At 42.4% G+C, this 27121-nt stretch overlaps 1 protein-coding gene across 24 annotated transcripts in view; it reads left to right on the top strand.

The window, feature by feature from the left end:
- Positions 1-27121, top strand: part of TENM3 (teneurin transmembrane protein 3) — a 486507-nt gene that overhangs the window by 433340 nt on the left and 26046 nt on the right. For 19 of the 24 annotated variants that reach the window (XM_074588367.1, XM_074588383.1, XM_074588378.1 and 16 more), the window contains 5 exons: positions 2644-2893; positions 3323-3343; positions 8511-8743; positions 9277-9431; positions 10294-11168. In XM_074588367.1, coding sequence (XP_074444468.1) covers positions 2644-2893; positions 3323-3343; positions 8511-8743; positions 9277-9431; positions 10294-11168 — 1534 coding nt within the window. The remainder of the gene's footprint in view (positions 1-2643; positions 2894-3322; positions 3344-8510; positions 8744-9276; positions 9432-10293; positions 11169-27121) is intronic. The other 5 variants (XM_074588376.1, XM_074588374.1, XM_074588372.1 and 2 more) reach the window with 1 other exon arrangement.

Raw genomic sequence — 27121 nt, 5'->3', positions numbered from 1 at the left:
GTCAGCCCAGGGCCCTTGTGCCCCTCGTTTCAGGACAGAGTCCGGTCACTAGCGAGCAAGTCTTCCAGAATTCCAGTGAAAAGATGAGGAGCAATACACAGTTTTAAGAACTATGCGTTGGCACCACGGTAGATTTGTCCGGTGTGCTCCTCAGCAGCTGCCTGGAGGGTGCCATGCTCCAGAAACCCCAGCTCAACGCGGAACAGCAGGAAATTTGGAAAAATTCATCTGGAAGCATGTAAGAAAAGTAAAATAAGCAGAGTCACACTGCTCAAGGTGGGAGGTGGTCGCATTGGGTTTTGATGCAAAGGAGGAGCCCAGAAGTAATTCAGCGAGAAGAACGTCACTTCTGCAGCACCTGGTGTCCCTTGGAGGTCTCCCCATTGTAGATGAATCCATCTACTATTGCCCCGTCCCTGGAGGCGTCCAAGGCCAGGCTGGACGGGGCTTGGAGCAACCTGGTCTGGTGGGAGGTGTCCCTGCCCGGGGCAGGGGGGTGGAACTGGATGGTCTTCGAGGTCCCTTCCAACCCAAACCATTCTGTGATTCTATGAGCTTATTTTGTGCAATATGCTCATCACCACCTAAAGCGCTGCTTCTGACTGGTAGCAAAACAAGGCAGCCAAATCAAGGGAAAAGGTGTCATTGTACCTAATTGAAAATGTCAAAAACCCCTGTGCAAATTATTGTAAGGTAATCCATCTAAAAATGTAAAGAGCTATAATTATAAATATATATATCAGATTGATTCTGTTCACAAGGCAAATTGATGGTGGCTTTAAATTACGTTCAAGAGTACATTTGACAAGTAATGACTTTTCAAAGTGACGTGTGTCTAATTGAATAAACGAAGTGGAGAGTTGTAATGACAAGGTGGATGAGCTGGAGAAATTTATTCCGAGGAGAGTGCAGCCAGTGTTTGTACGGACATCCCGAACTCCCGCAGTAAATAGTCTAATGTACATCTTTTAGTCTGGGATAATAGAGGAGAAATGTGAAGGACCAATTTTTCAAGGTAATGACAGAATAAATCAGGTGCAATAGTGCTCTGTGCTGACTTGTAGAATTCCTCTGATGAAAATTATAGAACTCAGCTATTTCAGGCAAAGTGATGGTGCCATGATTGTCATAAATGATGTAATCACAGGAGAGGGGATTTCGTACACTCTTAATGCATTCTGGCTTTAACTATTCATGAAAAATACGTTCTCCCTCTTTTGATTTAGATTTCTTATTTAGATTACTTGCCGTTAGGTTTCCGTAAACCATTTTCATTCTTCCCAATTTTATCATGTCTATTGATTTTTCATTTATAATCTCCTAAATTTTATAGCATTAAAAAGTAGTGAGGACACCTAAAACATCTGAAGAGGAAAACAAAGCGGGGGTTTTTTCTCCTATCTTTCAGTATAAAGAGTGCAGTTGGGGAGTGAGGAGAGAAAGAGGAATACGCCTTAAATTTCTTCTAAGCTTCCATCTCAAAAGAGAAATGTAGCCCTCAGCCCCAAACTGCCTCTGAAACTCGGGGCAGACGAGCAATAAAACGCGTGTCACCCTGAAATACCAAGTGACATGGGGTTCCCATGGATTATACGGCGGGAAGGCATATTGTGCCTAAGGAATAAAACCAGCAGAGCTGACCATTGGCAGAGGACACCGGATGGATTCGCTGGGAGATGTAACGATGAGGGGCCTGGCAACACCGTAACACACTGTAAATCCAGGCTTTTTTTCCCTAAAACAGAAGATTTAACATAAAACCCGCATTTTTCTTCTCAGATTTCCTATGGAGGCTGTAAGGAAGAAAAATACTGCTGGCACATTGCTTTGTCTTCACGAAATTATTGTTCCTTTCATGCCTCAAAGCAGAATTAAGTTTAAGAGGCAGGTTGGTCTGGCACTGCATTTTTTTTGTTGTTTTGACATTTTTAATAACTGCCTATAACTGCAGCCGTGGTATTGAGGCAGACTTTGTTGCCAGAGGTACATTTTTATTGTGAGCTGAGTAGAGTCTTCTTAGAATGGAAAATTGCGGCAATCTCCAACTTTTTGAAGTAGCTCTTTAATTAATATTTGCAATTTGCCTCAGTAATCCACTTCAGATTACATTTGGCACCGTATTCATAATTAGTTATAGTAGGACTTTAGGAACACAATTTGCAAATATTTTTTCTTTTTTACAATATATGCACAGTTAGAATTCCAGTCATGTGCGGGGAATGTTAAAACTGTAAGGATTTAGGAACACAGACCTTGATTTCATTCAGTACACCTCGCGTTTCCTTCAACGTGACCATTTTTATTCTGAATTATATCAATTAAAATTAATAACATTTAAAAGAATGATTGAAAACTTGTTTGGGTTTTAAATGCTCGTATGTTTATTGTTTCTGTTACACTTTTTGGACAAGATAATTTAATGCTTTGTGTGTCTGTGACTTCAGTATAACTATAAATGTTTTAATAAGGTTCTGTTCCGTGTAGTGAGAAAAATACGGTGGTGAAATAATTAGAAGTCCATTAAATTATATTCGTGAACTAAAAGAATATTTAGAATACGTTTTGTGTACGTAAATTCAATCATATACATTTTTACAAACTTTTGGTTTGTTGTTGTTTTGTGCTTTTTATGTTACCTGCCAGGAATCCTCTACAAAGGAAATGGTGAAAATCAGTTTATATCTCAGCAGCCCCCGGTTGTTAGTAGCATCATGGGCAACGGGCGACGCCGCAGCATCTCCTGCCCAAGCTGTAACGGCCAAGCTGATGGTAACAAATTACTGGCTCCGGTTGCCTTAGCTTGTGGGATTGACGGCAGCCTTTACGTGGGGGATTTCAACTACGTTCGGCGGATATTCCCATCTGGAAATGTAACTAGTGTTCTGGAGCTAAGGTATGGGCTTTTTCTCACCTCGGACTTTTGGAGTTGTGAATTACCGTTGCACACTGAAGTACGGAATAGATTTCTGACATTGTGTAAGTTCGAGTTGCCAAATGCTTTTAGGAACAAAAAAAAAAAAAAAAAAGGGCAATTCAAAGGATTTTAATCCATTTGAAAAAGTATTTAAAACTGAAGTGAAAAAATTTTCCCCTGGTAAAATGTTTCAACTGTGCAAATCTAAACTGTGCGAATGTAATCTAGCCAAAGTAATTATTCTGTGGATGTAAAGAGTTAACCTACATAGTGGACATGAGTGGACAAAAGACAGTCGTTCACCACTTCGCTAATGATCGCTGTAAATGTTGCCTTCATCTTTTAACATCCTTTCTGAATGTTTTCCTAATAATGTTTTTCTGTTCTTTTTTACTTGCTCCCACCAAGAAATAAAGATTTTAGACATAGGTAAGCATTCCTTAAAGAAGATTTATATTTTTCTAACTGTTCTTTTTTCTTTCTTAACAAATGAATACTTATAATGGAGAAGTCATTTCTGAGATGTATTACTAGAAAAGAGGAGTATTTTTCAAAAATAATGAGTTCATATGTTTCAGTTATGTCAGCTGTCAGGCGGTATCGTCCTTTCGGATACGAGTTCCCCTTCTCTCATCACTCTCTGTCCGCAGTCAGGCTTCTTTTTAAGCTTGCGTGTGCCCTCCTCCGCTGCGCCCTCGTCCCTGCTCACTCCTGCTCCTTCCTGCCAGCACTTTTGCTGATCCCATCAAAACTCGCTCATCAATCAGATACCCCAAATACGAAGAGAATGGCATCTAAGTAATTAAATTATAAAAGTATCCAGTGAGTTCATTTCATGAGATTTTTGACGTTGAGTCTTTTCAGGCTCACATTTAACAGGTTTGTTTCTTTAAAGGTGAACTTCTTTTAATGACAAAGTTGAGATTGGCCCGTAATAATACAGCTCCGGGAGTTGAGATTTTAAAATACACCAAGATTCATAGGACTGGCCATAAAACCACCAGTGATGAGAAGGGTGTAGCAGAGCATTCATCCGCCCTGGCATTGCTGGAAGAACAGAAGAGAAGGCGGTGGCTGCTTAGAGTTGCTGTGCCGCAGCAGCCGCTCCTCAAAGGGGGGCAAAACCAGAAAACAGAGTGATGCTAAAACGTTGTTGGATCCATGAAACCCTGCAAGACTTTGTGGCGGAACTCCTAAGTACAGGGTTTAGCAGCCCCACGCAGTCCCTCCCTCTCCTTTTTTTGCTGCCAGTCATTTTCTTTCCTTGTTTTTAAACAAATCCCAGAGTGTCGTACCTCAGTTCTCCTTTTTTTGTTTTTTTAAATTCGCTTTGCTTTGGACATATTTCTTTATGAGGATGGGGTTTGTGTTTAAATAAGTGTGTTTCAGACGTGTTAGGCAAAAAATTCTGTGACTAAATAAGGTGTTTGCATCGGTGCTAATGACCAGGCCTGGGAGTCGATGCAGAGTCTGGCTGGTTTTATGGTGTTTTCCAGGTGTGACTCCGAGGCAATCTCTCCTGTTTGGTGCTTTTAGCTTTTCACTATTACTTTTAATTTGCATTTTGTTCCACTACTTTTAAAAGAATGATGTCCCTAGTGGTATCGTACAGTTGTGATTGCAGCTGGAAAAGGCATTGTCTTGGCAAATGTATGGAAGATGGAATAATATTCAAAATGAGGATTTGGAATGGACAATTGGGATTAAGGAATGGACGCGTGGTGAGGTTTGCTTTGCTGTGATTTAGTAGCCACTGCCAGAACCGTGGGCACAGGCTCAACTGCGTCATCTCAGCAGCTGGAGCCCTCCGTGCAAGAGCAGTCGGTGAGGGGGAACGCTGCAGCTTTCCTCCTTTATTCGTGCCTACACGTGCGGAAGCCCCGGGGAGCCCAATTGCAGTCATACTGCACACACCAGCGTTTTCATGGGCTGTGAAGTGGACGAGGGAGGAGGCGCAGGGGGCCGTGGAGAGCTGGCTCTGCGGCAGGGGCTGTGGAGCGCACACCCTCTGCTGCCAGTTTGAGTTTTCTCTCCCATCAGACAACATTTTCCCAGTGTCCACCCTTAGCCTTAGGGGTTTGCTGCTCAGGGGCTAAGCCAAGAGTGGCATCTTTATGCTTAATGTCCCCTGGCAGCTTTGTATTTTATTAATTTAGCTGATTTTTATTTTAAGACGTGTAGACTTTTAGGATGCCCCAAATCCTGTGGCTGTGGGTTCCCCAGCTTAAGGACACGCCGGGAGACCAAATAGCTTCTTTTGCCTGCGTGAAGTCGTGCGGAGCCCTGCGAAATGCTGAGGTTTCTATTTAAATTGCGGTTTGGAAAACAGCCCTCAGCAGACCACTTTGCAATGTATAATTACTAGGTATCGAAACTAAGAAAATACACTAAAATATGCATTCAGCAAGTAAAACTAATGAACAGGGCTAAATACTGGCTTGGATCTATTATCCACTCAAGCACTGAACTGGCCTCGCCTACAAACCCAACACGGAGCGTGACGTGCCTCCCACCGCAAGGAGCCTGTGCTCGACAGTAGAGAGACAACGCGGATCAAATTCATCCTCTCACGTGCCAGTGACCTCTCATCTTTCCAATCCCAAAGCTGAACTGATGTCTTTATACACACTGCTGCCCGTGGGTGATTAATGCAGACAGGCATTCATGGAAGAAGTCATTTTTAGGAGGACTTTGAAGATGAGGAGGTCATGTGTAGGCTGCGGCAGTATCCCAAGTCTCTGAAGAGCCAGAAAAAAAGTTTAGGGAAGCAGCAAACAGCTTGGAGGGTATGTGGTTTGGAAGGCACAGAGTGAATGGGAGAGAAAGGGGGACTGGAGCAGGAAGAATATTTTTTAAAAATTCCTCTATCCATTTACAAAAATGGAGAGTAATTCAGGTGATCGGAGAGCTGAAGGATGAAAAGATGGGTGTAAGCCAGGTAAAAGCGGTGGGGAAGAGATCGTGGCAGCTCTGTGCGCGTGTGTGTACTGCGCACACGTGTGCGCACTGCAGATTTGAGGCACGGCTACCATTATTTGGCACAGAAGAGCAAGTTAATTCGTAGTCATTTGTCTTTATAGGAGCCCACGTTGGTATGTAACTGCGTGTTTTTCAGCGCTACTGACAGCGATGAGGCGACACTGAATGAGTCAGGAAGTCACTGACCCTGGATTTTACTTCTTTGCGTTTGTTGTTACTGGTAGAAGGCAGAAGCTTAATATTATTTCAAGCTACAATGAAACAGAATAAACTCCGAGCAGCTTTCCAGCTGCTGGCCGCTTATCCCTCTGCTGTTTTTGAGGTGTGCGTAGCGCGCGTAGATGTTTTCTGGCTGGAAAACAAACACGGTTTTCACTGGACAGTTATTCAGTCCCTCAGATTGTGCCTTGCTCCTGGGAATTAAAGGGGTTTTCCTCTCGGCTAAAGCCGCCTCCACGTTTTTAACCTTCTCTTGAAAAGAAACGCTGAAGTCGAGCCTGTTGTATTATTTCCAAAAGGAGCCATTAGACGTTTCATATGACAAATTGGAGAGTTTGTATTGATTTAATAATAATATCCAACACACTCCCAACCTTTGGGTGTTTTTTTAATAAAATGAGAAAATATCCTTAAGTTATCAGCTGTATTTTTTTGTTTTGATGAGGATACACTACTTAATATGAGAACTTATCCCAGCATTTTTGTTGGAATTAATTAAAACATAGAAATGTTTTCATATTTATGAAGAAAACAGCTTTGAAAATTCTTCTTTGAAAGAAATAATTGTGTTAGGCATAAATTGTTTAGTTATCGATTTGATGGCTCTTTATTCCAACAGTTGAAAAATATGGTTGAGGCAACGTTAGATGAGTTGAAGAAAAGAACTTAAATTTAGATTTTAGTAATATAAGAAAGGACTTTATTTTAAATTACAATGAAATAAAATTTAATTGCACATTTCACAATTTGCAATTTGTTTATGTTTGAAGTGTCTGCAAAGTTTCTTAAAGACCAACGTAATCATGTAAATGGGTACAATTTAATTTGCAGTCTGGGGAGGTATAAATAATTTGTACGCTACACAGTGATCATCTCAAACGATCTCTGCGTAAATTAAGGTTTCGAAAATACCTTTCAACTATTTTGCACATTGGCAATAATAGATCTGTAACAGACGGAAGCTTCACGTAAGCCTACATCTAATTGTGTTCAGACGTGCTGTACGACACCCAGCTCTGTAGCAGAGCTTTTAAGAGGTGCTAATCGCTCTGGGTTTGATTTCATTACTCGGCTTCACTTGGCTTCTTCCTTCTGAACCAACATGTTAAAAGTCTTAAAACCAAAGAAAATCCTATTTATGCAACACATTTTTTCGGTGTTTCTGTAATTTGGGTAGCTATAAAAACCTGTCCCTGCTAAAAGACATAATTTGTTCACAAGTTGTTCCTGTTGGTCTCTTGTTGCTTTTTCCAAGTGGCAGTACATAAAAACGTGTGCCATTAGCACAGTTATGTATTTACACAACGTGAAGTGGAGCATTCTGCCAGCAGATGTTTGGCTGTCACCGAGGCGGGCAGATCTGTTTAGGCAGCGCTTTTGCAAACAGCAGAAGCGGGACTGACTGTTCTGACACCGCTTCAATCCATTAGGAGCCCGCCTGAAATTACCTCCTCTATTTACATGACCTTATTTCGGCTCTTCGTGCCGTAAATTAGGTCAGGAATCCCAACTGCAGTGGGTTAAGTTTCTACATCATAATACATCAACCCCAAAAGGTACTCTCCAGGGCTGGTTTTTACACCAGCAGGGGAGAAAAGATGGTAATTCTCAATTATGTGGCACCAGTGGAGAGGCAAAATGTACGTTTCTGGGAAAACTGTTAGCAATATATATTTTCACTGTAATAAAGACTGCGTTGGCGTAGTTAGCGGTTTTGTGCCAATGCGTACAGTTATTTGAAATATGACTCCGAGTGAAGAAGAACGGAAAAGCTGCGCTCGGTGCTCTGGTGGAAAAGATGACATTTCCTAATGCGTTAAATCATGCGCATCACGTCTTTGAAAGCGGTGGATTAAACAAATACTTATGAAGGATGTCTTATCTCTTGCCTGTGAACTAATAATACGAACCCTGCCTTATCTGTTTATGAATTATATAAACCACGCACCCCAGCAGCCTTATATAAATTATAATAAAACAGATAGGATGATAACAGCAACAAAGTGTAAGCAAAGGCTGGGGTCCTGCTGCAAAGTTTGGGACCGGATTGAGGTTCCCGGAAAGCCTTGGAGTCGTCAGACTCCGGTATTTTGGTCTGGCCTATGACAGAGACAGGAGCTGTCTCTAATTACGGAGCACGGGACGGGCCTCTGAGCGTTACGGACAAAATGGATCTTTTGTCCCAAAAGGATGAGTCTAGACTGGACTGCCTGAGACACAGGCGAGAACTGAGAACCGAGGAAGATTCTGGGGCCAAGACCTATGCCTAGAGCATCACTGTTGATTTTAATTATTTATGTATTACTGCACCTTGCCCATGAACTGAAACCTTTTCTTCTTGATCCAATGGTAGGTGCAATTAATTACAGCACATGCAATCTATAATTCCATTTTACAGCAACAACCCAGCTCACAGGTACTACCTTGCAACTGACCCCGTGACGGGAGATTTATACGTTTCCGACACGAACACGCGCAGGATTTATCGGCCCAAGTCGCTGACGGGTGCGAAAGACCTGACCAAGAACGCGGAGGTGATAGGAGGCACGGGGGAGCAGTGCCTGCCCTTCGACGAGGCACGGTGTGGCGATGGAGGCAAGGCGGTGGAGGCAACGCTCATGAGCCCTAAAGGTAAAAAGAGTTATCCCTCCCTAACTTGCAAAATAATACGAGAGTTCAGAGCCGGGGGCGTGATCATGCTTAATTACTGAATTTTGGCTCAAAAATGTGGTTCTGAGTAATTTTTTCCAATTGGAAAGACCATTGAGGAAGAGGGCTACACGGTACCTGGGTTGATTTTTTTAGGAAATATTTGGCTTTCATGGTTATTGAGCATTTTCAAATGTTCCTTTAGATTACGTGTTTGGCAGGCAGTGGTGAAGATTTAAAACCAGTGTTGGTTTTGGTCCCACTTACCCATTTGTCAGGTTAACTTGAAAGCTAGGCCCTTCTCAGCGTACTCTCCAATGAACAGCAGATGCGATCAAGAGGAGTAGATTTCAGACTGAACGTTGGTTTATTATGCAAAATACTTTTACAAGCTGGTTTACTGCCTAAGGCCGCGTATTCTGCCCTCAATTCCCAGTAGGCAGGCAACGCCCTCAGTTATGGATAGCACATTCCCTGCTAGTACAAACAACGGATTTCTCTTCTCTTCCCTAAAGGAATAGCGATCGACAAGAACGGGTTAATCTACTTTGTTGATGGGACCATGATCAGAAAAGTGGATCAGAATGGCATAATATCGACTTTGCTTGGCTCCAATGACCTGACCTCAGCACGGCCTCTAACCTGTGACACCAGCATGCACATCAGCCAGGTACCTTCCCCTGCTGCCAATTCAGAAAGCTGAGCTGGGGCTAGACATGCAAATACAGCTTTTATTGCCCCTTATAATAAAACTGGACGGAGTGCGTAATGGATATTTAACATCAGAAACTGGGGAGAAAGAAACCTGTTCCAAGGGCACGAATCGCAGTGTATTCTCTCGGCTACAAATGCCGCTGTATTCAATTTTTCTGCCCATAAAGTTCAGTTTAGTTTAGAACAGCAAAACTATCAGTGGGAAGCATTAAGTCTGGTAGTAAATACTGGGAGAATGGCAGATCTGTTAGAACTATCTTGGCATGTTGATGCTTTCGGAATGGCTAACGTCCCCAGCCTGCTAGAGGGAACGAGAGGATACATAGAAAAGAACATATTTTTCTATTTGTCTCAAGAAGGTTGTGGAGGTGCGAAGGGGCATCGCTAGCGGTACGTTTACAAATGGAGTACAGCACGGTGTCTCGTACTCTGGAAGGTAGTAAGTTATTTTTGCTATTACAAAAATAAAAGATGAATACTGTCTTTAAAGTACGTATTTAGGCTTTGGTATCTGTCTCTATTTTTATTTATGGATTTGTGATACAGAAAAGGGTAGCATTTATTGGAGAGGAAATTCAACCTGTATTGTAGTTCCAGTGCAACTGGCTTATTTTCAAGAAAATAGATGTCTGATCACAGTTCCCTTTGCCTCCCTGAAAAGCTTTAGTTTGCTGCGCGTATTTTGATACAAGTCTTTTTGTCGTGATTGGTTACAGCAGATGAAAAACATCCTTACAGCAGTGTCTGAAATTGAAGGTGAATTAATTCATTTAATCTGCAGTGGTTAACTGTTTAACTAAACACTTCTGTTTGTAAAGGTTCGTCTGGAATGGCCAACAGATTTAGCAATCAACCCGATGGATAACTCCATTTATGTTTTGGATAACAACGTAGTTCTGCAGATCACTGAAAACCGTCAGGTTCGCATTGCCGCGGGGAGGCCGATGCACTGCCAGGTTCCTGGGGTGGAGTACACGGTGGGGAAACACGCCGTGCAGACCACGCTCGAGTCAGCAACGGCCATCGCCCTGTCCTACAGCGGGGTACTCTACATTACAGAGACCGACGAGAAAAAGATTAATCGGATAAGACAGGTCACAACTGATGGGGAGATCTCATTAGTGGCTGGAATACCTTCAGAGTGCGATTGCAAAAATGACGTCAACTGTGACTGTTACCAAAGCGGCGACGGCTACGCTAAAGATGCCAAACTGAATGCCCCTTCCTCCTTAGCTGTGTCTCCGGATGGCACCCTGTACATTGCTGATCTGGGAAATATCAGGATACGGGCTGTGTCGAGGAATAAACCCTTATTGAATTCAATGAACTTTTATGAAGTTGCTTCTCCAACTGACCAAGAGCTTTATATCTTCGATGTCAATGGTACTCACCAGTACACTGTGAGTTTAGTCACCGGAGACTATCTCTACAATTTTAGCTACAGTAATGATAATGATATTACTGCGGTAACAGACAGCAACGGGAACACTCTTCGTATCCGACGGGATCCCAACCGGATGCCAGTAAGAGTGGTCTCTCCGGATAACCAAGTCATCTGGTTGACGATAGGCACTAACGGCTGTTTGAAAAGCATGACTGCACAAGGGCAGGAGCTCGTCTTATTTACCTACCACGGCAACAGCGGACTTCTGGCAACTAAAAGCGATGAGACGGGATGGACCACTTTTTTTGAGTAAGTACATAAAATAAAGTCAGATGCCTTAGAGTTGTTTTGGTTATATGTATATATACACACAGACAGAGTTATATACTGTACAACTGTACAGTAGCCTTGAAAGATTTCTGGAGACTGATGAAGTAACTGCAAAGGTGACCCTTGATTACAAAAAACACAGAAAGATACTTCTCATTTCCCCCTCTGTCTGACTTCTTCTAAATGTTGGCTCGGAATAATTTTCAAGTCATTATTTTGAATTTCAGCTTTATATATTGAAATAGTAGTGAGACAACATTTCACTCTTGTCAAGAGAGCTGTAACTCAGACAACCATGATTTTGTAGATTTGCATCAAAATCTAGATTTTCATCCCATTTGCTCATTAGATTGACATTGTTCTGCAGCAAATACTGACAAGGAATTTGTCTTCACTGCTCAATATTTCTTGCTTTCTTTTTTTCTAAGCAAAAGCCTGTCTGCGTGGTCTTTTACCCACAAAAACAAAAAGGTTGGGTGGGTATTTTTGTGAAGTTGTAAAAGGTTGTATTTCACTGAGTGGCAAATATGCAGGAAGGATCTCTTGGAGGACACGGCACGTTTCCCACAGGTGGACCTGGGCAGGAGGAGCTGAGAAAAGAAACGTGAGCTGTGGGGGGAAATGTCATTCCGGTAGGAATAAACTGAAAACACGGAGACCACCAGCGACGTGTGGCATAGAGGTGCGAGCACAACAGCCAGAAGGATTAGTGGAACAGCAGGACTTGTAATTTTTCCAGCCTCTGGAAAAAATAATTTCAGTGGATTGCTTTACCCTGTGTTACAGTCATTAAGCCATCAATGCCTGTTCATAACCGCCAGATTAGCAAAACGTTTTACAGAGTCCTCGATTATATTGACTAGGGAAGGTCATGACAATTTATAGATAAACTAGTGGAACCTGAGAGATCACGCATGGCTTTTATAGGCAACTTCATCCCCACATGAGCTGAGCTACAAACTGATATGCCAAACAGAACCTAACAAAAGTGCAGCTTAAAACACAATTTGTTTAAAAAAATGATCAATGTAGAATTAAGACAGATTTTTTCCAGTCATCTCTGTCAACTGGAAAAATACGTGTATTTTTAAATCCCATGAAAGACACGCTAAGGTTGGGTAAAAATGTGCCTATGAAGGAGGGGAAGGCGGAGAGATAGTGTGATAAATAAAAGTGTTAGAGGGCCCTCAGCTGAAGTATTCAGGATTACAAAGGGCATCATGAAAATCCAGTAAGTCCCTCTTCTTTTTCTTTTTCTTTTTTTTTTTTTTTTTACCCTCTTCTTTTCTGCTATCTTTATGATGAAATGCAGTAGCAACTGCTGCCAAGGTCAGGGCCTGAAAAAAAAAAGCTTTCAATTCAACAGACATGATAAAGAAAATAAAGTGCGGGTGTCAGGCAGTGGCAGCAAAGCCAAACATCTGTGTTCTGAGATAACTTCACGTTTCTGCCGGCGTCCGTTTGGCTGAGGCAGTGTGCAGGAGGACTCGGCACCTGGATCTACTCTCCAGCCTTTACGTAGGCCCGGCGGGGACACGAGAGCAGCAGGTGCTGCTTCGCTGCAGATTGTGTCCTGAAGTGGAGACAGGGCTGGAAATGCTGATCCCTAACAAAGACAGCAGGTGGAACGGCGCTGCTGCCAGTTTTAAGGTATTCTTACAATAATCTGTAAATTGGCAGGGCTTTGGTAGCGGGCACGTTCCCAAAGCCTTAGCACACGTCTGTAATATTTAATTGGACATTGGTGCATCCGCTGCGTAGCTTTTTAGGTCCTGCCAAGAGGACACAGAAACACAGCGAGGATACACAGAGGAACGAGAAAGCGTTCAGTCGAGAGGACACGTGTTCTCCTTCTCCCGAGTTATCCCTGTCCTGTACGCCGAGAGACCGAAGCACAGCTTCGGACGGGCTGGGAATCGTCATCCATTTCCATGGAGAGTAAACTCGGTGTTTAACTGTCACACGCACAACCACTTGTTTCCAGCAGGCGAGTTGGGCAAGGCAGTCAATTTGGGAGACAGTGAAGTCCCTTACTGAAATTAAGGCATCTGCTGGGTACAGCAGGCACTTTAAATCACGCTGGCGTTCATAGTGGCTAATTGAGGACCTCGAGTTTTAATCAGGGCAGTAATTTCTCACCATGTTGCCTGTAGTTTCTGTGTCGCTGACTGCGGTGCGCTGCAGAAGTAGCTGATGGCTCCTGAATGCATCTTAATGGCGTCTGCGTGATGGCAAAGAAGTGGATATTATGTTCACTATTAAGTGGTTGATAGGTCTGTATTTTTCAGCACGGGGAGAATTTAGGGTACTGTGTGTCATGCGGTACGTGGTTATCTACTGAGTCTGTAAATAGCTGTCTTTCACGCCCGATCTGCTCCCGTGCCGACTTTCTGGTCTGAGCTAGGTTATGTCCAGCTGGCTTAGGGAGACCCCAAAGGGCAGGCTGTTCCCCTCCGTAACTATGAGTATTATTTCCAAGCTGCTGTTTATGCACTTCCTAAACAATTACCTCCAACCAATGTCTTGTTAGAATTCCCAAGCTGAAATAATTACGGAGAAAGCTAGGCAATTTCACTCACCCTGAATCTGCAAGTGTATGAGGCTTCTGCAGAAGCCAAGATACTCATCTCCTCCCCGTAGCCATGGCGAAGCCGTAATCTGTTTAATTGCAACAAGGAAGAGTCAGGTGAGACATTTGCAAAAACTTCGCGGAGAAGATTTTGGAGCCCTGGAGCAGACAGACAACTGCAGTGACCCCGTGCCCTTCACAGACTGGCTTTGAGAAGAGATGAGACATCTTTGGGGACTAACGCGGGCGGAGCAGATCCTGCCTTGGGGTAGGGCTTGGACCACGAGACCTCTCAAGGTCCCTTCCAGTCATGTTTGCCGTGATGCTCCGTACCAGTTAATACCAAAAAGAAAAAATTGCACTGATTCTGTAAAGCTACAGGGAATAAGCGGGGGGAAAAAGCACCGTGTTATTTTTCTTGCCAAAACAGCATTCTTAAAAACATCCATCGGGCATCACAGCTGCTTACTTCTTTTTAACATAAAATCCCCACACACTGAATTTGTGTCTGTATATATCACTCTTTTGAAGGAAAAATAGATATAAACACGACTATTTTGCCATTTTCTATTCCAGGATCAGCAAACATTATTGTGACTTTGCTTTTCAGGGCTGATGATGTGTAACGTTAAACCCGACTAGGCTGGGTTTCCAGAGGCTTCTGCTGCTATTGCCAGACTCGTTGGAAACCCTGTGTATCGTATAAGGGCTTGCGTGGGGGTGGGAGGGTACACACGCGTGCATCGCTCTCCCAGCTTTTGCGTATTGATGTTTGGAGGTAGCGTGGGCGAAAAAATTTTCAGCTGAAGAGTTTTCTGTTGAAAAAAATGAAGTCTTGTTAAAACGGAAAGGTTTTCCTCAAACTTTCAGGTGAGGAATAAGAAATTAGGAGAAGAAATCATTCTGATTTCGTTCTTCTATTTTAGTAATAGCAAAATATTTCAGTTTCATTGCTGGCTGCATTTTCTTTTCATATCGGAGTTTATTTAGGTATTTTATTTATCTGTTGTATTCTAGGGACTTTTTACAAGGGCATGTACTAATAGGACGAGGGGGAAGGGTTTTAAACTGGAAGAGGGGAGATTTAGATGAGATCTGAGGCAGAAATTCTTTGCTGTGAGGGTGGTGAGCCCCTGGCCCAGGTTGCCCAGAGAAGCTGTGGCTGCCCCATCCCTGGAGGGGTTCAAGGCCAGGCTGGACGGGGCTTGGAGCAACCTGGGCTGGTGGGAGGTGTCCCTGCCCAGGGCAGGGGGGTGGAACTGGATGGTCTTTAAGGTCCCTTCCAACCCAAACCATTATTCAGATTCTCAAAATATTTTGGGAAGGGGATAGAATTTATATTCCACGGTGAATTTACTTTCTTCCCACACAGAGTTAAGACTTTTCAGCTGTTAGAATTTCCAATGGACTAGAAATGTCATTTTTCAACTAGCTCTGAGCGTGGCTGGGTTGTTTCACCCTTTGGTTGTCACACATCTGTTTAAATGGCAGAAGTTACATTGGAGTAAAAATAGTGCGGGTTTAGTAATAAAAAGATCCGTCTTTGGAGCCAATTCAGTAATAGCTTCGTTAACTATTCTCTTGTGCAAATCTGTTTGTACAACTGGAGTGTGGGTCCAAAGAACTTAGATCATTTCAGTTGAGTTCTCAGTGATTTGAGAGCAGATTTATGAAAACTATTTAATCTTTTTTTCCTTTCTTAGAGCAACTCTTCAGCGAAAAGAGGAAATCTTTGAAAAAACATTGTATCCCCAAAACTGGCAATCGCTGCTCTGGCACACATTAAAGCATTTGGACTTGTTTCTTTCAATGGCATTTTTCCATCATCTAAATCACACTAACATCAGATCCAAAAGAAGTTTACTTTTCTATTTCATTTAGTCTGGACGCGAATTAACCTTGAGTTTATTTAGTCTCCACTTTGCCTGAGGAAGGGAAGGACTGACATACAGGAAATATGTGGGTTTTACAGTGAAAATTGTAAGTACTAACTTGAATTATTTAGGATATCATATAATCTCTTTTCTGTAGTTGTTTACAGATTGGATTTTTTTATATCTTTATGGCAAAATGGATTTCTGAATTCCTATTTTGTTAAGGGTTACAGTCTGCTGATGAAAATCGACGCTTTATATATCAAGAACGCATACTTTTGTAAAGTACTGTTACTAAAATTCGTGGTAACTGTTATCAAAGATCTAAAGACTTGCTGAATACAAAAAGATATTAACAGAGCGTTCACAAAAAGGACTGAAAATCCACGCACACTAAAAAACCAATGGAGCCATATGAAGCTAAACGTCCTCCAGATGAGGTTTTATAATGAAATTATAATATTAAACAAGGTATAAGAGTAATCAGCCTAATCAAATTCTGTTGTTATAAAATTGTGAGATATCTGAGCTGGAAACTATTAACTATAACTGCATATTACGTATGCATAATATGAACATTTAAACAGATAAATCTTAAAAGTTGAACTAATTATATCCATATTAGCATTTTGGAAGTGACACTTCCTAGCTAGCCTATATGATATTATTTTTGTGCAGCAGTTTCCATTCTGCTTTCACACACGGAGAGCTAAGCCAGGTGCACAGAAGGGCATTTTCCTCGGACCTAAGTCTTTGAAGTATCAGAAGCGAGTTCCTAAAAAGCCAAGCCTTGACGTGCCCCTGTGCAACCGCTCAGTCAAGTAGGTCAGACCCTACCCCAGTCTCCAACCCCAGGTCTCTGTCACAGCCCTGGCACGCCAGCAGTTGCCAGCCAGGCTTTAAATTCAGCTGAAAATGGGTAAAAAGCTCACTATTAATTGAAAGTTTGACGATGGGCAAATTATTCCAGAGGAAAAACTGGTATTACTCATGACATTTAATCTGACCAGAAGCATAAGGCAGCCCTCTGAGAAGGTCCCACGCATCTCGTTCAGCCCTGCTTCTTCTGAATCATCCCAGTATCCCAAGTCCTTCCCTGGGAACCGCTGGAAGCTGAGCCCACACCTCTCTGCTCTCCTTCAGCCTGCTCCATGACTACTCTGGGTAACTTCAGCCAGGGCGTTACAGGGAAGCCCTGTGGTAGACTTGGCTGCTCTGTGCTCCTCAGCTTGCTCGAGGAGCTGGGAGAGGCCAGAACAGTCCCTCCGTCTCAGCCCCCCGGGAAGGCGCAGGCTGCGCGTGCTCTCCTTTGGCCTCCTCTGGCCCCTTCGGTTCAACTTGGATAACTTTCCTCCTTTAGCTGTGAATCAATTCCAATAGCCAGTTTCTTCTCTCTTTCTCGCCTTCCTCTCCTTTTAGGAGCAATATCAACAGGCAGAGCTCTGATCCAGGCTCAGATGCCTCCTCCTCCTCCCTGCAAATTCATGCCTTTCCTCCATGTCTCTTTTTTTGCTCTCCAGACCTTGCCCTCCTACTATGTTTCCTTATTTTCTTACCTTGTATCTTGCTCTTTCCCCTGTCCCACATCACTTCTCTAAGGCGTGTTTGGCTTCCCTGCCTTTTCCTTTCCCAGTGGTGCGTTTCTTCTCAATCCCCTCTTGTATCTCTTGACAGTCCATCCAGTGTTTCCCCGGGCACTTCATGCCCTGAGCTCATTTGTCTTCTTCCCCTCCTCCCTCTCCTGCTCAATTCTTGTCTCCAAGGGAATGCGCCAGAAATCAAAGAGAGTGACATTAGCAAGCAGAGCCCTTACAAGTTTACTTTGCTCCCACAGTTAAATTAATGAGCTTTCCAGCCATTCTGGAAAGGTGGTGAAATCAGGCAGAATGTGAAATCCTTACCGTAATGTTATAGACTAGAGAGAATCGCAGGTAAAAACCTGTTGTCACCGTGTGTGGCAGAGTATCACCCTTTGCATATTACGCATTTATTCACAATGCCTTCGGTGCCGTGGTTTCCTTACCACGCTGTGATAGAATCATAGAATCATAGAATTGTTGAGGTTGGAAGGGACCTTTAAGATCATCGAGTCCAACCTTTAGCCTACCCTGACAAGAGCCACTTCTAAACCATGTCCCTAAGTGCCCCATCTACCCTTTTTTTAAACACCTCCAGGGATGGTGAATCCACCACCTCCCTGGGCAGCCTATTCCAATGTTTAATAACCCTTTCAGTGAAAAAATGTTTCCTAATATCTAATCTAAACCTCCCCTGACGTAACTTGAACCCGTTTCCCCTCGTCCTATCACTTGTCACCAGGGAGAAGCGGTCAGCCCCCATCTCTCTACAACCTCCTTTCAGGTAGTTGTAGAGGGTGATAAGGTCTCCCCTCAGCCTCCTCTTCTCCAGGCTAAACAACCCCAGCTCCCTCAGTCGTTCTTCATAAGGTTTGTCCTCCAGACCCCTCACCAGCTTTGTAGCCCTTCTCTGGACGCCGAGTAAGATGCTGCCTCTGGCTTGGACTTGTTTCGTTTCCCCACGTACCGGGAACATCATCTGTAACTGTCAGCATTTGGCAACAGGGAACAGATGGTATTTTGCCGTTTTCCTCTTGCTTCATCTTAAGGCATTGCTTGTGGAATCTGGCTTGGAAATACTGAGATTTGGCTTGCAAAAAGTCTACAGAACTCCTAGTCAAAGATTTCCTTTAGATAGCAGCAACTATTTAATTTTGATCAGATAAAAATTATCACGCAATAGCAGTATCAATTCACTTGCACTTTTACTCTATATTAAGACATTAACAATTCAGTTTTCATAATTAATATCGCTGTACCATTTCCTGTAATATTTGTAGGGTTTAATTTTCCCATAACATTTGTATTTCTGTTTGTGTTCGTTTTTCCATCACATTCATGTTTCAGTAATGAGAGTATCAAAAAACACCTAGTTTTCTTTTTTCTTGCAATTTTGGGGCTTTCATTCTAATTTGACTCTGTTTTCTTACAAAATTGTAATCTGGATTTTTACCACCTCAAAACAGCATTCTCTGAATGTCCTTGGTATCATAGTGCTTTTTAGATATTTTTATCCATTCACCATCAACAACCTTCTGTACCTTCTGCTTTTACTGCTGCTTCTTGCTTCATCAGTCTAAAACGTAGTGGCTATAAAGTAATTAACCGTACTCATTAAAACAGTTTTGTTGAGCTGATTTTCATATTCTTGCATTGACTTTTGTAGCATCACATGAGCCCTTGATTGCAAACCATGACTTAGAACAAGTTCAGTCTTTCATCTTCCCATATTATATTTACTCAAGCAACAAAAGACATACTCTTTTCATTCTTAACCGCCTCTGAACTGCCTTTCTGGGGATATTTTGGAGATATCCAGTCCTTTCCTAAGCACCTCTGTATCCACATTGCCTGTCTCAATCCAGCAACAGATGTATTTCTCTCTTAAAGCACATTTCAGGGACTAGCTGGTTCTCTGTTAGTCAATACTTGGTGCTTCTCCTCCTCTCGACACGGCACAAATTGAAACTCCAGCAGGAGTAACCCTCTCTCACCAGTTCACGGAGACCCGTGGAGGCAAGGCTGGCCAAAAGGCGACTAACACACTTCCAACTATTCGAACAAGCCAAGTATTCTCCCTGCGCAAAGCAAACTTGTAGGGAAAAGTATCAAGCTGGCTAGTTCGATTTGTGCATGGCCACAAGCTGAAAAACAACATGGTTTTTTTTAAACCTTCCCTTAGATACATCGATACTACACAAATATGGAACCATGTTTCACGCAACGCGCAAGTTCTGAGAGGAGCTTAGTGGCAGTTGAGCTTGCTGGCTATGCTTACCATGTTTCTTCTTTAGATAAACCGTTAAATACATTTTTTAGATTTCTAACTTCAACTCCTTTTTACTGAGAACAGAGGTTATGATCTCACAGCTTTCTAAACTGGAACTGTAACAACTTTACAGTAAATTTCGTAATGATGATACAACATGCCATTGTATACATCAGTCGGGTAAGACTTGTGCTGAGAGTGGAGCACACAAGCTTGCTGTCTCGGACTCATCCTGCTTAATAACAAAGCAGCCATGTTAAAAATAATCCATTAATAGATACCATTAACTAGCAGCGTGAAACTTTCGAGAGACCTGTAGTGTGTCCCCTCATTGCCCTGGTTTCAGTAGAGTATCTCGTCTGATAGACATTGACCCATTTTTTCATTCTTCAATGTTTACCACTCCTTGTCCTTAGAACTAGGCTAAGGAATAAAAGCAGAACTGAGAACCCACTGAAGAGGTAATAGTATCTAAACAGCATCGCTGAAGACACATATCAACATTATTACATCTTACATGTATGAGAATGATTGTACGAGTATGCTTTGATTTCTGTCAACAAAATTGGCACGTGATGTCTCTGTGGTTTTGGAAAGCACTTAGAAGTAAGGATAGTGCAGCAAAAAGCAGTATTGTTCCTATTAATGACATAAATGTCCTGCATTATCAATACAGTCAGCTCTGCTGACTACAGAAAGTATCTGTTTCACTTCTGGCTTTATCAGGGACTTAATAATACCATTTGTTCAGTTATTGACATGTTAATATTCTTGTCCCACCTTGATTTTCCCTGTCAAACAGAAGCCAGGGAGGCTGCAGCGAAGCTAGCTCGCCCTCCTTTACACTCGCTTCATGGGGACCTGGCGTGGGGAGGGCGGAAGGGCAGTGAAAAGGCAGCTCTCTGTTTTCACTCATGCTGTATTTGAATACACAGCCCTCGTTTTTGAGCCTCATCAAGAGATTTGGCCTTCCTTGGTGTCCCCAGTGAGGCCAGACTGACCAGCTCTCCAGGGAGCCTGTGTGGCACACGCAGCTGGAAGTCCTACCTCATTCCCCCCAGAGAGGGGACAGTCTGTTGCTTCTGAAGCCTCTACAGGTTGGGTGTGACTCATGCTCTGAAGGAATAAGGATGTTATTCTAAGTTAACCGTAGAACTTCAATCTAGCAATATTTGTTTACCATCCTGGTATTCCACTGTCCTAAAAGAACAAAAAATACACCTGTATAATTTTGCTTTCCTTTTGCTAAATTTGCCTTTCAAACATAATGCAATTTAATAAGTTCATTATGTCCAATTTTTGTGACCCTGTAAAAACACCCTCATAGAATTTTTACCTTTCAAAATAAAAAAAAAAAAAAAAAAAGGAGAGAAGAATTAAGGGGCAAAAAGCAATGTTACAGCTTATTCTGTGAACAAAACCTCTGGCCTAACAGACCAGCCTTACTGTCCTTTTTTCACTAAAGGCCTATGCCCTCCGCTCTGGCCGCGTAAGCAGACCTTACAGCAAGGGACAATCTGTCACACAAAGTACATATACACCAACACTGCTTGTATTTGAAAGGCCATACTCCGGTATTTATATCGGCAAGGCACACGGTTTATTTGTACAGTAGCAGATGAGCTAAGAAGGTGGGGGGGAAACGACACAGAAACAAACCAGCAGCCCCAGGGAGCCCCAAGATGAAAGACACCGCGCGGGGGAAGCTGCTGCGGGGCAGGACCCGGCTCAGCAAACCCCGGCAAAAAACAGAGTCCGGTCCCTGTGGAGCTCAGGGGAGTGAATTCCCATTAGAGGGAAGTTGAAAAGCCGGGGGCGAGTCTTGAGGTCTTGCAGATAAAAGCCTGGCTACTGTGACTTAGGCTCATCTTCATAAGAAGACACACTCCCGGCCCTGAGAACCTGCTCCATCCCCAGGTAACGCCTCTGGTTTCAGCCACACCACGTCCATCCTGCTGCTCCCGATCACCCCTTCCCCCTTGTGCCTATGCCGGAATTGTCCTTCCTGCTCCTCAGAGAGCACCGTCATCTTAACGCAATTTATTTGTGCGGGTTCTTGTGCATGTCAGAAATGTGAGTTATGGAAGAATTCTTGGTTTTGTGAATCCCGATGAGAATATACGTGGCAGGTGCTTATCGCAGCGAACAGCACAGTGTGGGAGGACTGCAGCACTGCACAGCAACCAGTGAAAAGTTTGGCAGTCGGCTGGCAAAAAAAAAAAATAATGTAAAGAAGCGGCCCAGCATGATAAAGTCATGTATTGCCGCTTTGACTGCACAGCACCGCTCCCCCTAAACGCCTGTCTCTGGAAGTCATTTGGGATTAGGCTGTAAAGGTGGTCAGTCTTACTGCTCGTTTGCCTGGTTGTGCGATGAAGTGGAAAATGAGCATCCCAAACTTCTCAGTACGGAAGCGAGCGAACTATCGCAAGGGAAGGTCTCGATTCATCTCTTTGAGCTCCCTTTCCAACAGACACGTTTTCTGCAGTGATTTTCGTTTAGAGCGCGCCTGTTGTTTTGCAGATGAGTTATGGCTGTCAAGAATGGCCTATTTAGGTGAATTGTTCACTTGTCTAGTGTGCTGAATGCCAGTTTGCAAAAAAAGACTGAAAACTACCCTTTTAACGTCATGACAAAATAAACGTGCACAAAAAAAAAAGCCTCAAAAGCTGCAGTTAGAACAGGAGAAGGTGAAAAGAGAAATTGTCAATCACTTTCAAGCTGAGGAAATTTCTTCATTAAACCTAGGCTGAAAAATTCATCCTGACCTCGTTGCTAAGATAAAAGGACATTACGTGAATTATTTAACCAGTTGTGCAAACAGTTGCATAAGACTTTCCCAGATGAAAATGGGATAAAGACCCTTTCCCCATGGAGGGCAGCCATCAGATAAAGGGACAGGAAAAGCAGACCAGCAGCTCAAATTTAAGCTTGAGTTATAGGACACAGCAGGACAGAGAAATTTAGCCGATACTAATACTTTTAATGCCCTTCTAGCCTTTGTGGTTTTGTGAGTTTGCATTTTCTACCCAAATGACATTAAAAAAAAATCAAGTAGATTAGATAGATAAATTCCTGTCCAGAATTGGACTTTGGGCTGCAGTGTACTGTAGGTCCTTCCTAGAATCATTCCTGGACCTATTCTCTGTAATTCCTATTTATCCACTATTTTCTCTGAGCTAGGCACAACAGAAAGGGAGAGGGAAAAGGAGAAGGAGCAGAGCAGGAAGGAAATGGAAGGAAGCTTTTTTTTCATATATCTAAAATTCTGTAAGACTGGAAATAATATTGAATTTTCTTCTCAGGCTTAACAATATTCCAGATAAGAATAAAGGAAAAATGCCACCCGTCTAGGACAATAGACAAATTTAAAAAAAAAACAATCCACTTGTCATAATTTACAAGCCTGCTAACATACATCAAATTGTCATTTATGACACGTTTTCTTCCTTCTTGTTAAACAAAACAATATTAACAAGATATACAGCTATCTTACTGTTTATGGTTCTTCTTAAAAACAAAAAAAAAATCTGTTCTATCTCAAAAGGAAGTTACAGTTTAATATTTTGGCTTTCCTGCTCTATTTGTACTGTGAATCCACACGCAAGATGCTAAACCTTTAAGATGTCAAATACGCTGTGTGGAAATAAAGGAATATGTGCATACGGTATTTCAATTAATACTATTTTCAAAAGGCAGGTGTCAATGAGTAGTTATGGATCCACTGAAGTGTGTATTTCAACGCGACTAAAGAAGAAATGCCAAAAAAAAGAAAAAAAGGAGAAATCATTTGTCTATCCATGCATCTGTAGATTATTTTCACTTTTTTCATTCTTAGCAGGTTCATTCAGTCACTCTTCAGATAAAGCAAAAATGCGTATCAAAATGAGGAAAGCAACTCAGACATGGAGTAAAGGGAAAAATTGGCAAATTTCATTATGTTGAAGTCAAGAGTCTTTTTCTTCCCTTCAACAACCCACATAATGGTTAAAGATGGTCAGAACTAGAGCTCCCAGTAAGTTGCCCTGTTTTAAACAGGAGGACTGGAGAGCTCCATAGGGGTGATGAAATGGTAGTAAAAGTGATGGTATATAAACTATGGGTTTGTTTCCTTTTGATCAGCAAGGTAACTGTTTTGTTACTGGTTCAGCGATGCAGCGATGCCCGGTCAAGGTGGCTTCTCTTTACTGTAGCTCTCCCACGGTGAATCCACTGTTCGGGAGGGACTAAACTTGCAGTACGCTACAGGAGGCTGAGTACAAGGGATTTGCAAACCAACACTCGTTAATGTTAAAGGTAACGGTCCTCTATGCGAACGAGGCCTTAATGGCCTCAACAAGCTGAAGGAGACATTTCATTGCCAGGGTAGGACAAATTTTTCAGTACGCGTCAACATGGTGAGTATATGCCTAAACCAACAGCATCCTGCACGTCTCAAAGTCAACTCTGAGTCTTCTGTTCTCACCTGCCGAGAAGCAGCACCTTGGTATGTAAGGCTTCTGACGAGTAGTTTGAAACAAGTACGGTAACGTTCCATAAATTTTTTAGCCACTCTTGATATTTCCAGATGCACGGAAGAAATGCCTGATGTGCGTTGAGTGAGAATGTAACAGTACTTTTCATTTTACTGTCAAAATTATACATGTCTGTATTATGAAATGCATTCATGCCTCATTTCTCTATTACAGTATCCTGACTAATAATATAATCTGTAACCAGTCTTTAAAGAAATACATAATACACATTTGCACTGTATGTCTTGTTATCTGAAACGCGCAGGAACCGGCCTGCCTTGCTCTTCAACCTGACGTGTTTACAATAGCAAAAAAAAGAATTACAGAATTTCTTTTGTTAAGCGAGTGTGCTGCAGAGGTCTGTGGAAAAACAATATCAGTCATAACTTCACAATTGGCTTTAGCAGCAACCTTTACTGTACACTTCATTTCTACAGCTCCCTGTTTTATGTTGAAGTAACTTCCGATATAAAACGTTAATAAAGCTCTGCAAGTTGGGGTTGAGCTAAACGTGCTCCAAACTAAGATACAATGCACATGAGAAACAAGTCAGAAATAAAGAAAGTAGGGCATTTCCTTCTGTGACAAAGCTTACCAGGAAGTTTTCACTGCACAGTGAAGTGTCCTACATAGACTAGAACAGAAAATGGTCTGGGAAGGAATGTAATTAAAACTAAAGGAGATGAACAATGGAAGAGAGACTTCCAGCAGGTGAAGAGCAAAAGGTCAAGAATCTGGGAAGCTGATAATCATTATCTCAGAGAAATTCTCACTGCAGAAGGGGAAAACTTATCTGGCAGTGGCAGATCATCCTGAAGAAGAAAAAGAATTTGATCTAAGGGGAACTTCAGCTAGCGGTGGTGGCAGCTGCCCCTGCTGCTGTCTTCTGTAGTTACTGACCAAAAATGAAGATCGTGACCTTAATGCGAATGGAAATGAGTTGATGGGATTGATGCACATGAGGTCACGCCCAGTGAGCAAGGTTCTGGTTTAGATTCTTGAAAAGTTTATTTGTGACTTGCTCTTGAGGAACTGAAGAGGTGGGTTGAATGGCTTTGCTGTGGAGCCTGGCGCAGGAGAAAGATCAGAGGGCTCCATGGTAACACGTGTGCCGGAGCTTGTGTTGGGATGGAAAGATCAAAGAGACTGTGAAACGCCAAATATAGGCACTCGCCCTCCAGACTTTAGATCTCACTCCTTTTAGGGCAATTTCAATATTAGAACACTAGGTAGATAAAAGAAATATCTCGGTCTAAAACCGACAGTCTTGGGTGAACAAATTCACCTTGGCAGCAGAACGCAAGGATATTTGGATGTAATAAGAAAAATGGCAGAGGAATGCCCAAAGGTATGAGCGATGTTGCTATGCTGAGCATTGATAAGGCTTTCATTGTGGACAAAAAGAGATCAAGTATAAAGTAAGTTTAGTATTCGATGCACTGTGAACAAAATGAAGGACACACATTACAATCCATCATAATATGGAATATCTAGTGAATTGTAGAAAGACCTGTTTCCCTTCTTTCTTTTTGTTCTGGCAATAAAAGTGTGAGAAAACCTATTCTTACCTTTCACATCTCAGTCACATTTTCTTCTTGCACCAGGATGCCTGAACCAAGCAATCATGGCTTTTAAGATTCTTTCTGCTTTAAAGTCATGTTTTTAAGACCATGAATGTGTAGCATGATTTTTTGCTGATCTTTGAACTCTCCCCCACTGTAATAATATTAGCTGCTTATCTCAGGCCCGTGATGTGCTTTCATGTATTTGTGAAAGAAGAGGCCGGTCTAGGAACTAGAGGCACGGAGTCAAAAAATAATACTGTGGAAGCAAGAATGCATAAAACAAGAACAGGGCTGTTCAGCGCTGCACACTGCAGCGAAGCCACACGCTGTACTGAATACTACTGATGGGTAGCATTTCCCAACTCAAGTGGTATACTCACAAATATGATAATTAATTTCTTGCAAATACTGTGATTCGAAGGGTGAAAAGTTGTTACGGGGAACTCTTACCTTCTGCAGCTTTAGCAAGCGTTGTTTGAAATAAAGACCTTGAATCAAAGGACACAAGTACTTCCCAACAAAACAATTCGATACCGTTTTCAAACATAAAGTGGAAAATAGAAAAGGACACTAATTGGGCAATATACGTTCCCCTCGGAGTTGAAAAGGGAAGTTGTGCATGAAAAGAAAATAAGTTTATGGAACTGAAGAATGCGACTGGAGGTCACGAACAGGCTAGCAGTCACATTCATGCGCCAGGAATGTTGGTACGTTTGTTTCAGTCTCCCGCATAAACGCAGTATCTCTGCTTGCCAAGTCCGGTGTGTGAAAAAGAGCCAAAATTAGGGCTAGAAACACACTGGAAGAAACCCCATTATCTTGAAATGTACTTAACTTCAAAATGAAGTTTTCCCACTTGATTTCCCTGGCTTGCAGTATGGTTTCGGATATTTAAACGTTCTTTTCTTTTTCCTGTTGCTAAGTGAAAGTCTCATATAAACAAAGGAAATCAACTGTGTTAAAAGGATGGAAATGACTGTATGCAAAAAGCTGTCAAATCTACAGAGTAAGCAAACTGGAAAACAACATTTCTTAACCTAATCCTTTCAGTTACAGTAATGCTGTGCAGTACTCGTGCTGTTCAGAGACAGTTAGTGCGTTGTGGGTTAAAACTGTTTGGAATTAATTCTCTCAATTTAAGAAAAAGAGTTTCTGTAGCCGCAGTGATATGCTTGGGGATTTTTTTGGTTTTTTGGGTTTTTGGTTTTGCATTTCTTTCACAGAAGGAGCAATTTTGATGATAACTGTAAGTATGAAATGTCTAGCGCGCTATGAGGACCTGCAGGGTCATATTCAAGTTACTTTAAGAGACTAAAGCTTCCTTCAGCTTCCTCCTGCATGGGCACGGGAGAGGGATGGAACACTCCAGAGAGCAAACAGGTCACCTGGGGGCTGAATCACCCTTTGGATGCTTGTTTCCCTCCACTGCAGGTACAAGGAGGCTGCACTCCTGACGAGGAGCCTCGCTGAGCACCGAGGCTGACGAATCCAGGCTATAGTCCTGGAGGAGCTAATCTTAAAGGCATTTTTGTGACCTGAAGCTCACATCATGCTTTATCTGTAT

This window comes from Larus michahellis, chromosome 5 (genome assembly GCF_964199755.1).
Source record: "Larus michahellis chromosome 5, bLarMic1.1, whole genome shotgun sequence".
NCBI classification, from domain to species: Eukaryota; Metazoa; Chordata; class Aves; order Charadriiformes; family Laridae; genus Larus; species Larus michahellis.
The sequence above is the reverse complement of the archived record's forward strand: the minus strand, read 5'-3'. Positions and strand labels throughout refer to the sequence as shown.